The 13,623-nt window shown below is 37.7% G+C and overlaps 1 protein-coding gene across 1 annotated transcript in view; it reads right to left on the bottom strand.

Moving 5' to 3' along the window:
* jak2a (Janus kinase 2a) overlaps positions 1 to 13,623 on the bottom strand; it is a 37,965-nt gene that overhangs the window by 20,780 nt on the left and 3,562 nt on the right. Inside the window, exon 2 of the mRNA XM_003444421.5 lies at positions 2,002 to 2,273. Within this exon, the coding sequence (XP_003444469.2) occupies positions 2,002 to 2,269 (268 nt within the window). The 5' untranslated portion in view covers positions 2,270 to 2,273. The remainder of the gene's footprint in view (positions 1 to 2,001; positions 2,274 to 13,623) is intronic.

The following is a 13,623-nucleotide window of genomic DNA, read 5'->3' as shown; positions in this document are numbered from 1 at the left end:
GTTTTCACAACTAAAAACTGGCCTACGCAATCTAATTCTGATCTTACTTTAAAAGACAATTTAAGGAACTTCAATGCTCCTTTACAGCTTTTCTTAATTGAGGGGATTAAACCACCTCTTTAAAATATTTGGTGGAGAGGGCTGTACTGATTTAGTTTCACAAGAACACAAACGGTCAGTTGTGTGAACTTTGTTGGGTTTTTAACCCTAGAACACTATCGCTATAAATAGTAACACAATCACTAATGCCGGGTGATTTTTACCCGATATAATATAACCAATAAAAAGTAATCAAATATATCAAAATATGACAACACATGACAAATTAGAGTGGTCTTCTTTTACTTTCAACTGTGCCATGTCTAACAAAATGAAAAAAAACCCTCCTAAAACAAAATAATGACTCTGGAAAGCTGGTCTTTGGTCCACCCATTCCTGGGAAATTTGAGACTTCCCTGGTGAAGGCACAGGCTCCTCGACATGCAAACAGCTGCAGGAGAGAGAAATCATGTAAATGTATTTTCCCGGGTGTAAATCACCCGGCGATAGTGTTCTAGGGTTAATGTGCTGTGCGTGGGAGGATATTATTTGAGCCTGTGCTTCAGCTTGGCCATTATTCTGATCTGATTGGGAATGTTTTGGATTTTTTTTGTGACTGATGGCTGCCAGGAGGTCGCTCACCAGTCTTGAGGCCTGCGTAATTAGGGCTTAGGTTTTTTAAAAGTACAAAGTTAGTGTTAAGTACAAATTCTGACAGTTCAAGTTACCATTTTCACAAGTCTACCACAATTATGCACAACCATCTGAGAGCAGTTTGGGAATGTAGAAATCTTTAATTTAGAGTCAAATAATTTCTTGTCAGAATGGAGTTAAAATTATTGCAAGTTCCCCTTCCTAGGAAATTCTGTTCAAAATGCAGTCTGCAAACCATCAGCTATAATCTGACAATGATTCAGCACATTATTGTTTTTTTTGTCTGGCAGTTTTTGTGTTGGTTTTTCTTCAGGTTTTTTCTTGCATTTATAAAGAATAAATGAAAGATGAACAAAAAGGTATGGTATTTAATGTCTAATGCACTGGAACACCAGACCAAACAAAAGTTAACAAATCAGATAACGGGCTCACATTGTTCTGGCGGGGCAGAAGGCAAAGAGTTATCATCTCAAAGTAGAAGTACTTCCAATTTAGAGCAATTTTAATCAAGAACAAATCATATTCAAAGAAAAAAGTTGTTTTTTCCCAAAAATGCAGCTCAGCTAATTTATTCAACTGCCTGAAAACACCCTAAAATTGATAAAGGCTACAGTGGTTCCTAATACGAATATCCAGCATCAACTCAGGTGCTGTACAGTGCATCAGCCTATTCATCCAGAAATAATGTAAATAACATCCATTATTCAGGTATAATGAATTCAGTGAAACAATATATTTTGTTATCTTCTGCAAATCTGCTTTAAATAACAGGAATGTAGCACAATGTAAAATTAAAAGCAGTGGCCTGCTGATTTAATACTTCACTAAGTTTAGCTGAATGAAAAGGACCCTTTTATTTTCATTGAAAGAGTTGTACGCCATGAATGTGAAAGGAATGCTGTTTTTATGCAACATTTCTAAGTGAAATTTGTAATCCAAAAATGTCTTGTTGGTTAAGGATGGTATTTCATTGCCAGAATCTTTGGATACAGAAGAACCTTTAGATTTCATTACTATAAACACTTAATTAAAACAATCCTTAACTGTACTGTGACCTATTTACAGTTCAAGTGGCTTCTTACAGAAAGAAATGTGTTATAAAGACACCAGTCACCTTTTAAGAGGATTTCAGTGTGAATTTATGCACTGTTTGTAACGCACAGTTAACATCTGTTGTTTTCTTTAAAACAATTTTTTTGTTAAGCTGAGGTTAGAAAATGGCTCAACCAAAGAATGTCAGATGTGTAAATGAAACTATATACTGCATGTGTGGGCAAACACGTGAACTGAAACACAGTTGTGACTCACCACACGCTTTCGCTGCAGAGATGCAAAGTTCCTCTGCTACGTACTCTCCAGGTGGAAACGTGAGGACAATTTCTGAATAACTTGCCCCGCCCTCTCCTCCCTCCTTCTTCTCGCAGTACTGGTAGACGCTCAGACAGGTGGCCTTTGTGTCTCGCTTCGGTCCAGTGGCCAAGTCGAGATTTGGCGGGAGGCCGTTCTGATTTTCTGTGGTGGGTGGGTCCATGTTTGTCAGCAGAATGCAGGCCATGTGCCGCTTAAAAATAGACATGCACCTGTCAGGTGAAAAAGAAGAGATAAAATGAGAAAGGAACAACTTAGAGTGAAATACAATGTTAAGGAGGCACTGCTGCAGAGAAGGATTTTAGGGTTGGTTTTTTTTGGTTATTCAAGCTTTGCTTTGCAGCAACTGCTAATAAATACTACTTTACAACTGGCCATTCAGTACATGTTGCATTGGATGGAACACTTTATGAATGAAGCAGCTTATGTAATACAACAACCTGAACAATCTTAATAAAAACAACACTGTCTCACTGTGCCTTATTTGAAAATATATCTATATACAACTCTATATATCTATATATATATATATATATATATATATAGATATATACAGCCCATTGTTCCTAAATGGGCTGGTTTCAGTCATTACGCAAATGTACTGTTTATAAGATTTGGGGAAACCTGCAGTCAGCTGAGACTGAAGAAGTCACTTGGATGAGTGACGAAACGTTTCTCCCACAAAACGCTACGTCCAGATGAACAGAATCAACTTTTGGAGATCTATATACAAGCAATACCTGTAGTCAGCATTGTGTGGTGTAGCTCAGCTAAAACGCCCTTTGCTTGCAGAGTTCTTGATTTAAGAAGAGCTCTGCAAGCACAAACTAGAAAAGCTAGAGTTAAATGTGAATAGAGCTGCACATTTAATTGTTGTTTATTAACTTTAACTTGCATTAACTCTAAAATAATGATAGCTGCTTCGATCAGCAAGTGAAGCATCATGAATGCAAAACACTGGTATGTGGAAGTCACAGGTATTTGGAATGATTCACTCAGAAGTCTCTGATTTCTGTCCATTTGTAACACCAGAACATTAGATAGACTGCAGAGCAATTCAGTGCTAGGTAGTTTCAGCTGCTCCCTTATTTCCCAGAGGGCCGGATCTGTATGTTTGATTTGAGACAGACTTCTAAGCCGGATGCCATTTCCAAAGCAGCCCTCCAATTTACTGCATCCGGGCTGTACTGAGGATACAGATATAAGCTTGTGGCCCACTGAGCCCGGGCTCAGGGGGGGTCACAATAATAAACCACTACGCCATGAAGGCAGTCCAGCGATCAGTTCAGTAGAAAGACTTATTCTTGTTTTATAGCAACAGGAAAATGCTAAACAGACACACGTCTGTTTAGCATTTTCCTCTGGAGAGCCTTTGCTCTACATGATGGGTTCCATGGCTCACAATAAAATACTATTTTCTGTACTTTTTTTGTTTCAACTTCCAATAGTTCATTGACCCTTTTTTGCACATGTGGCTCCACTGCTCTGCAAAACAGCTGCTTTCAACAAGCATTCTCCATTTAGTGATAGCACCACTGGTTAGTCGGTCCACTGTTTTGGTTCAGACTATAACAATATACACTAAAATATGAAATTTGGTTCAGATATTCAAGGAGTCCCAAGATGCAATAACTTTCCTGTCATGCTACAAGCATGTGAAGGATAATTTTTGTTGTTTTCAGGTAAATACTGGAGGTGTGTATCACCAGATACCCCACAATACAATATTATCACAATGCTTCGCTGAAGACACAATGTTATTACCATTTATAACATTTTGAAACAATATTGCAATTTATCACCTTTTTTTTGTATTTATCTCACTTCAGTTATTTTTTTTCTGCAAAATGAGATCACTAAGCACACCAACACTGTCAAACACAAATGTACACTGAAGAGCGAAGGTTGCAAGTCAGCCAGATAGACCTTTAACCTCCTAAGACCCGAACTCCTCCACGGCATGCATTTTTAATTTCTCTTTGATATTTGGTCCTATTGGGGCCCAATGAATGTAAAAACAAAGAATTACCAGATTTTTTTTTTTTACCTTATTTTTGTTTTTATGAAAAATCAGAGCCACATATGAGGATATTTGTTTAAAATTTTGATAGAACAGTAGCAGTATAATGTCCTCGTAAGTGGATATCAGGCCCTTGTAGAGCAAAATTGAGTATTTTGGTCTAAATAACCCAAAATGTGATGTCCACATATGTGGACGCCAGGTCCTAGGACAGGGGTGGGCAATCTCAGTCCACGAGGGCCGGTGTCCCTGCAGGTTTTAGATCTCACCTTGGGTCAACACACCTGAATCACATGATTAGTTCGTTACCAGGCCTCTGGAGAACTTCAGGACATGTTGAGGAGCTAATTTAGCCATTTAAATCAGCTGTGTTGGTTTGAGGACACATCTAAAACCTGCAGGGACACCGGCCCTCGTGGACTGAGATTGCGCACCCCTGTCCTAGGAGGTTAAAGACATTTAGAAAGTCTTAATCACTTTCAACATATAACTTCTCCCCCGCTGATACAGCTTTTTCTAAGACTAATACCAATATTTGTTATTTGCCCTGGCCATAGAGCCCCTCTCTATTACACTCAAAACCTTGCCATCAATTGCAGGTATTCGTAGGATGGATAAAGAGCATAGAGTGTCCCTATATGCAGATGATCTGTTAATATATGTATCTGATCCCGTTTCATGTGTCCCCCATATCATCCACACCCTAAGCAGCTATGGCTCCTTCTCTGGGTACAAACTGAACTTCAGTAAAAGCGAATGCTATCCTGTTAATGACCTGGCTCTTCAAATACAGAGCAGTACTATACCTTTCAAAACAGCCAAAAACAGCTTTAAGTATTTATGCATAAATATAACAAGAGATTGTGCAAATCTCTATGAAGAAAATTTCTGCCCACTACTTGAAAAGGTCAAATCAGACTTTTTTTTCCTTTCTTGCTCTCTGGGTTGGTGTCCAATATGTTCTTGGGGTGGGGTACATATATAAAAAGGAGCATTGTGACTTCGTTACATGTATATCTTTGTATTACATTCTTGACGCTCAAAAAAAATATTACAAAAAAAATTATACCAATATTTAGTGATTAAAAAAATCAAAATCTACTGTTCTGATCTATTAGCCCATATTTTGTTTTATTTCAGACATATAAAACCATAAATCGATTTCCTTAACAATTGTTATGTGTAGTTATGTATTTACTGACTGACTCTACTCAGATCTGGTCATTTTGCTTCCCGTGTGTTGCCGACAGGGAAGTTTTACAGTGCCTTCTGACGGACAAACTATGATCAAAACATCAGCTGTTATAATACCAATAGATCTGCAAATCGATAATATCAACCCACTGATAAATCAGCCCTGCTGAAAGCGTAATAGTTTTTAACAATATTTCACTGTGAGGATTGTCGACTCATCCTAGGATATCACAGCGTGCACACACAGACAGACAAGAAGTCTTCAGTGTAGTTTCTTGATTTAAACGTTCAACCTCTCTCCTTGGAAATTAGAGTCATCCCAACAGAAGAATAACAACTCTACACCCTCAACTATATTTAATGCCAGCAACAACAAAACAGTGTCAAACAAAGGTGTTATTACTGACTTATAAAAACAAAGAGGAAGTGCAACAATATTAAAACAAACATGACATTAAAAAACTGCACAAGTGCTGCAGAGAGATAGTAAACATGGATTTCATAAAAATTAATTAGAGTGTCTTTCCCAACTTCGTGGGAAAGACACACTGATGAGAACGCTATCACATCACATCACTTAAATAAGTCAGTCCTATTAAATCAGCTGAATCAGTGGTACTTTTTTAAGTGACTGCTGAAAACATTTTTACAGTTGAGCTTTCCGTTTTGGCAAAGCTTAATACCGTTTCTTTTCAATTTTTTATCCAAAAAAAGTACTATACAAATAAAACTATGATAATATTTCTGGTAGGTATGCAGCATTACTGACTGAGATAAGCCTTCCTGTTTCAGATAAGCGCTGACCCCTGTCTGGCCATGGATATCTGCCTGGTTACAGAGGTCTTTAGAGCTGAGGACAAGTACTGAGTGTTCATTTGCTGCACAAACCTCAGACAAGAGAATTGTGTGTTTTCACAATACTTGAGTAGCCATGCTTTCAAAATGTTTTTGAAACTGTTGTTTAACGTTTAAATCTTTGATGACCTAAATTCAGTTAATGGGTACTTCCTATTTTATTACTGGGTCAAAGTATCGTGCCAGCAGGGGTGTAAGCAGCTCTGGATTAAACCAATTACTCCAATTAATGATACAGATTCAATTTATCAAACAACTGAACAAACGTTGTTTACTAGTGGTACTCGTATTCTGGCCACTGCCCTTCAGCACATTCAACATTTGTTTAGATTTGCTTCACCATAGCTGTAGCTCGATGTAAGTCTTATTTTAAACGACAGTAATAGCTGGTAACAGTTTAAGCAGAATAAAACTATAATATAGCCAAGCTAATTAAAACAATGGGAGCTGTAGGTATAAAGTTGATGACAAAAGAGAGACTCGCACGTTATTTTTTTACAGTTCCAGGCAGAGCAGCTCACTAAATGCTGCAGTAATAATATTCTTCCAGTTGTTTCAGGTCTGTATTGATGTTATTATTGTTATTGTTTGATCATTGGGGACTATTTTACATGTTGTACAAGAACAGAGAAAAAAAGGAAAACAGTTCTGTTTACACACCCAAAACGTTTATCATACAGCAGACACACACACACACACACACATGTTTTACCAGTTCCTTGCTGCTTCTTATCAGGGCCTTGGTATAAGTTGAGGTCAGAGCTATCAGCTCTCACACATTTTACTTTTTATGACTTTTTGGTTTCACTTCTGTTCTGACGCCAGTTAAAACCAGAAGCCCAGGCTGATTCTGTTGGAATTTAGTTAAAGTCAGGATTAAAGGTCTTTTTTGTACAATTAAAATAATTATCAGCAGTAGATCTTAAAGTAAGCTGAACGTCTGCTGTACAGTTCAAGGTTATGGTTCTGAGTTTCAGACTGTTGGCTGCAGTGGCAGCTGACCACAGATAAAGTTATAAGGTGTGTGACGAAAGTCTGTCTGGGCTGGAAGCTTGCCAGAGGCTACCGTGCAAATTTCCAGTGGACATTCCTATCTGCAGGTCCTTCTGTACAGACTGTTGTCCTGTCTGAGCAACTTTTCTGCAAACTAAAATATGCTTTCCTTTGTGAACTCCGGATATCCCCCAGTTGCTCTCTAGGGGTAGTCCTCATGATCTGAGCTGCTCTCTAAGTTTTCTTTTTACTGCAGCCTCCTCTTACGCTGCAATCCTTCTTTCGGTTTCATCTAATTGTAAATGTCTTTAAGTAGTTTATTCTCTTGTCTAAACCACTTATCTCGTCCTTCCTTGGTCTCCTAACCTAAAGCTAACCTTTACTGTAACACCTAAGCCTAACCGTTTCTCCATTCTATCATTGTTCTGGCTATATGCATCTTATTTTAGTGAAACTTTTAACTAATGCTTATATATATATATTTCTATATTTTTATTAAAAACAGACTGTTTAATAGTATGGGGGTTTTTTGTTTTTGGTCACAACTTCTCAAACACATCTCAGAATAGATTGTTTCATTCTACTGGACAGAGCCAGTAAAATCCAGCTTAAAAATGAATTCCTCCTTTATCTAAACTGTTTTATTTGTCTGCATTGCTCTTTAACAACTTCAAAACTCTAATTTTTGTGTATTTAAAAAAAAGCAGACTGTGCTGCATAGATCTTGCCTTAGTTGGAGCTGATAAAAGTTGAAGAATTAGTACTACAGTATTATTTTTATCTAAAATTACTGCAGTGCATTGCAGAGAGAGGACTGGCATATACAAGGACTAGCAGAGAGATGACAGAAACAGAAACAGAAATTTGGCAGTGGATTTGTTACTGTATAACAGCTAATAATAACATAAGTATGCCTGATATAATTACACTGCTTTAAATACTACACACAAATTGGAAATAGGCTTACAAAAAAGGCATGCAGGCACAAAATTACTCCAGGCAGACTCAACACTGTTCAATAACAATCTTAATTAATATAGTATCAAAACTTACTGACATATTGGAAGCTACAGGAAAACATGTTCTGGGTAAACAGCTGCAGAACGAAATACTGAAATATTTTTTATTAAGTGACTAGTGACATTATCACAGCGAATACATCAAAGTTAGATTGACTAATTGAGAAAGAAAACAAAACCTGAAAAGCAAATTGAAGGCTGAAACATTAAGAAAAAGCTGCAATTGTGCCAGTTCACTTGAGGAAAACAACAGCAAGGATACGACTTCCAGCAGTAACTTAACTCAGTTCTGACACCATAAAAGCAATTACTTATGTACAGACAGGACCACAGGAGTGAAACTAAAACACGAAATCGCCAAAATGGGGTTACAAAACCACTGGAAGCTAATTACAATGAGTCTAACACAGATGTCTTTCCACTGCTCAACACAGTTCAGGAGCAGGCTACAGCAAAGGAGACCTCAGCTGACCCTGTTTAGTCAACACAACTCAGAAGGAGGGGTGGTTTATAGACACAGAACATAAAACTTTAGTGGTTTAACATTCACAGCTTTATAACAGCGTAATTCCCATTCATTAAGAATTTTGACCATGACTTGGATGTACTAAAAGTTAAACTAAACCACTTCCTGCCAAAAAAATCACGTGTGAGTGTGGATTCAAAAGGAGGCTCAGCTACATATTAAATTCAGTAAGAAACCAGACTATGAGATGGTAGTCTTTGCAGTCTTGGTGAGATTGGAATAGTGACACTTGAACCTGCACTCCACATTTCAGAGCATCTTCAAAGCACAGCTGCAGGCCAGGACAGCGGCGCTGTTGAACTTTGCCTGAACAGTGTATCATTTTTTTAACAGAAAGCTCTTGTCTTCCTTCTGTTTATTGTGGCACAGAATGTTGTCCATCCTTGCTCTAGGTGCTGCCAAAGCTTTCCATAATGGCTTAGAAACATAATATAGCTTGGATAGGCTCCAGCCTCACTGCAATCCTGAATTCAATAAGCAAAAGAAAACAGATGGATGAGAAAAACAAAACAGAACTCTTTATTCGCTTTGCCAAAGCTGTTAGCTGGAATGACTTAACTATCATTTACTGCAACACTTGAGAGACTCCTAGTATTCAATATAACAACTTCTTTGCTAACTTTACTCATGAGGCTTCACACGGGTCCAAAACATCAGCTAGCACCACACCCCAATTCAATTGAAAAACAAAAGAAACCTCCAAAACATACACAGCAAAAGGAGAAAACAGAAGAAAATAAAATCACAGTGGCCAGCTGTACTTCTCTCAGTCACCATCTTTCACTAGTTCAAGAAGAGAGTGTAAAAATGCCACTTTTATTCAGGAGCTTTGCAGACAAATACAAAAAAACTGATGACTTTGATGGAAGGAAAACATCTGATTTCACAAACACCAACTAACAAGCACAACTGTCTGGTTAAGCAAAAGTCCCCCTTCTTACCATTACCGATGCTATCTATAGAAACTAATCTGGCTTCACAATTAGACGGTTGCATCCTTGCTTGATGCACTGTTGGTGCTGCATTACACTCTGAAGTCACTATAGATGTCAAGCTAAATAGAGGCTTGTTTGACCTGTGTAATAATCTTGACTATTTGCTCCTAGACCTGTATTTATTTATTTTTTTCCAAGTCCTCAATCAGCTCTTTACATGTTTACTTATTAAGCTTCTTATCGTATTATATTTAAATTTCTACTCACTGACCCCATCTTTTGTGTTATCTTGACTGTCCTGGCTATTTAATTTTATCATATTATATTTATGTTGCCGAGCTATTCCACTTTATCTAAGGTACTTTTTAATAGGTTGTGATTAATGTTTGGGCTGCTGTAACACAGTAATTTCCCAACGTTTAAGATAAATAAACTATATCTTAAGTTATCTTGCCATAGTTATGTTCTGACAAGTCAACACTCGCTCCTCTGCTAAAGTAACCTGCGCTGCCTGTTATCTCTTAAAAGGTCACATGTAAAAAATCCCCCTTTTGTCTTTTGACAAAATATCACAATATTTTAATGATTTTTTTCTCCCACAGAAGAAAGGAAAACAAATTAAAAGAAAACAACACCAGAATAGAGACCAACAGACCGCAACTGGAAAGGATTGGTTTCACTATGGGATTTAATATTAGTAACTGAGCAAACAGTGTTGTGACTAAAGTTCATAAAGACACATTCAATCCACTTACCATATACTGGCACAATGCTGTGTTTGCTTTAGTATGTTGACACTTCCCCAAAAACATGCACAAAACATAGAAGTTGCACATACTCTGTGGGAAAGAAAATGTAAGTAAACACGTTTTTTCTACTGAAGTCGAGCAGTGCATGTTTACCTACATTACTTCTGTTGCTATTATGTAGAAATGCTCCAACTCAGTGAAGAGGAGGAATGAAAACCCATACTCAAGGCTGTGCTATATAAAACATTACTGCCCTTTCTTACACCATTAACATCTTAAAAAAAAAACACTATTCCAATTACATTACGAAGAAAACACCCAGAACACACAACAGATAAAAGCAAATAAGGAGTTAAGTTGCTTCACAACTCCAACAACTGCAACACCATTTTCTTATATGTTTGCAACAGTTTCTGAGTTACACAGAAATGGTGATAAAGAAAGCAGACAAGACTGAAATGCCTCCCGTGTCGGCTTCTCCTTCTGTTGAGAAGCTTTTATTGTGCTTGCAGTAACACAGCAAATTGTAAACTCGATTATTATTATTTACTCAACTTTTAGTAAAACTGTGAGAAGCTTCAAAGCTTCAAAAGAGCAAAACAAACCCAGTGTCACCACATATAATAACTGTATGCAGCAAAGACTCTCACATGGAGCTGAAATTATACTGGCAACATGTCCAGGGTGTATCCTCCATCTCGCCTTATGACAGCGGGAAAGAATCAAGTCTCACCGTGACCTTGAGCTGGATGAGTCAAAGAAAAAAGATAAGTGGAAGGCTGCCTGTTGGAATCACTTATTCATCATTAGCAGCTGAGTCACTGTAAACAGTATAGCACCCCACCTCAATTCTCTTGATTACAAGGGGAACAAACCCTCAAAAAAAACAACAAAAAGAGAAAACAGCAGAAAAAAAAATCTGATTTCAGCAAGAAATTAGTCGACCTGCTGAATAGGAATAGTTGCCACACATACTGGAAGAGTTTTGCTCATGTCCATGATATTTCACCAGCTGCACATGAGCGCGGGGACTCACTGAGTAGAAAAATGTTTCTTTGCTACTGGGGTTCACTTAGGTATGTGCAAAATGCAATAGCACAGCACTTCAAATATGAAGCCAAAACAGATGATTCTGGTGGGCAAAAAACATCTCACAGCTGTTGAAGGTTACGTAAATCCTATTACCCGTACTGAAGCTGTCTTACAGAATTTAGGCATGATCCAATATCATCCTGCTTTTTCCGGTTCCTTTTTCTGATAGCTGTAGTTATCTGCTGATACAGAGTATCAATAGGAGATCGGTGTCTAATTAGGAATATGTATTCCTACACACAGACGAGGAGCTGACAGTAAACAGGTGAAGAGAGATAACCGTGTCTGGCGTAATAAAGGCTCACCACTAAGAGTTACACAAAAACCACGTCCTTCCGTGTTCTCAAATAAGGTTTCTGACCAAACGTGACGAGGATGAGGAGGGCTCACTTTATCACGTCACTTTGACCAATGTTAAAAACTTTTGAAAGCATACAAGCAGAAGTGTGAAATACCTCCAAAATACAGTCCCTCAGCTATTCGCTTCCTCTCCGCTATGTTAGCTCTGCTGCTAGCTGTGGCAGGAATGCAGAGAAGTGGACTGAACCGACCAAGAATCTGTTTTTTTTCACCATCAAAATATTGGCTAGGGACATACCCGAGAGAAACTGTTCTGGCATTAAGAGGAGAAGGCTGGACTGTATTGGTAGTGCATGATATGTAATTTGGAATCAGTGCAAACTACACAACAGGGACACAGTTTCTAAACTGTTTTAAGGAAAATGCACTTAAAAAAAAATAAGAAAACAGAGTCAGTGACTTTAGAGTAGGTGATCTATCTACATTCATGTTAGAAGTCTAGACTAATGTTATCCATTAAGAAGGATTTTCAATCTCACAATAAGGATTCTATATAATTAATTTAACATTGGTATCAGATCAGTACTCGATATTTCCAGAAAGCCTAAAGTCATGGTATTAATATTAGATCGAAACTGGAAAAAGTTAAGATTGGTATTTCCCTACATGATTTATTTATATAACTATATTTTATCAGAAAGTACCATCTCTTTTACACAAGATTTTTGGATCAAGTAGTAGCCACATAAAACAACAACATCTACTGACAATGACCACCTTCAGCACATTCTTTATGATCCTTTAGGTACAGGTATACATTATAGGTATAAGCAAGTGTAAGTTTAGTTCTTTACACTAGCTATTTCATATGAAAAGTACATAATCGGCAAAATGCTGTTTTCCCCAGATCTGTTGCCAAGTAACATCATAAGCAACAGAAAAATAAAGGCGACACCCATAGTTTCCTATGTTATAATGCATAAATTTACAAAATTAAAAAGCATGTTTACAGGCTGGTACAAACTGATTTGGGTTCCCTTCTTTCACAACAACTCAAAAGAGGGTAAAGAGGTATTCTTTGATAACTCATCCACCTTGATGCTGTGGTGTGCCTCACATTTTCCAACTGGAGTCAATGAACTGGACCCCTTCACTGTATCTATGTTACTCTATGCCCTTTGGATCATTTTAATGGATCATTTGACAAACATAAGGGCTCACCGAGTGTCGCAGCGAAGCCAATAAACTTGTGCTGTTTTGTTACACTGCTATTACTCTGCTACTAAACAGTAATAAGCTGACGTGTATGCCAAATATGACTTCCTGCACCAAATGTTAACATAAAGGCTTCAACAAGGGGGTTGACATCACAGTGTCTACATCCATCTTTTATACCGTCTATGGTTAACTAATTCAGCAGATAGAGAAAATGAGACAGAGGTAAGCTGGAACTTTACCCAATGTGACTTTTTGGCTAAAAATAACACCAGTGCTGTTTCCTGCAAATGCTCAGTGATGGTCAGTCAACCAAAATATAAAGAATGCAGTGGTGAGTAAGAGAGTTGCAATGACACACAGATAAGAGGTGACGAGCAAATCATCGAGTACATTATTTAAAAACAACAACACACAGTAAGTTACTAACTGTGAAGCGTGCTGGCACAGACTTTCAGTCACAAGTGAAGAAGGTTGTTAAGCTGTCTGAAAATAATAAAGTTCAGGGTCCAAATTAAATGAGCAATTTCACATTTGCATTGCACACTAAACCCTACAAAAACGGGGTGTTTGTCATTCTTGGACCTTGCTCTAATCTAGCCACATGTCTCTCTGTGATGTGATGGTTCCTAAAATGGTCATAAACATTATTTAAAGAAAGTTG

The sequence above is a fragment of the Oreochromis niloticus genome, linkage group LG7 (assembly GCF_001858045.2).
Source record: "Oreochromis niloticus isolate F11D_XX linkage group LG7, O_niloticus_UMD_NMBU, whole genome shotgun sequence".
NCBI lineage: Eukaryota > Metazoa > Chordata > Actinopteri > Cichliformes > Cichlidae > Oreochromis > Oreochromis niloticus.
Note: the sequence above shows the minus strand (reverse complement) of the source record. Positions and strands in the feature narration are given on the sequence as shown.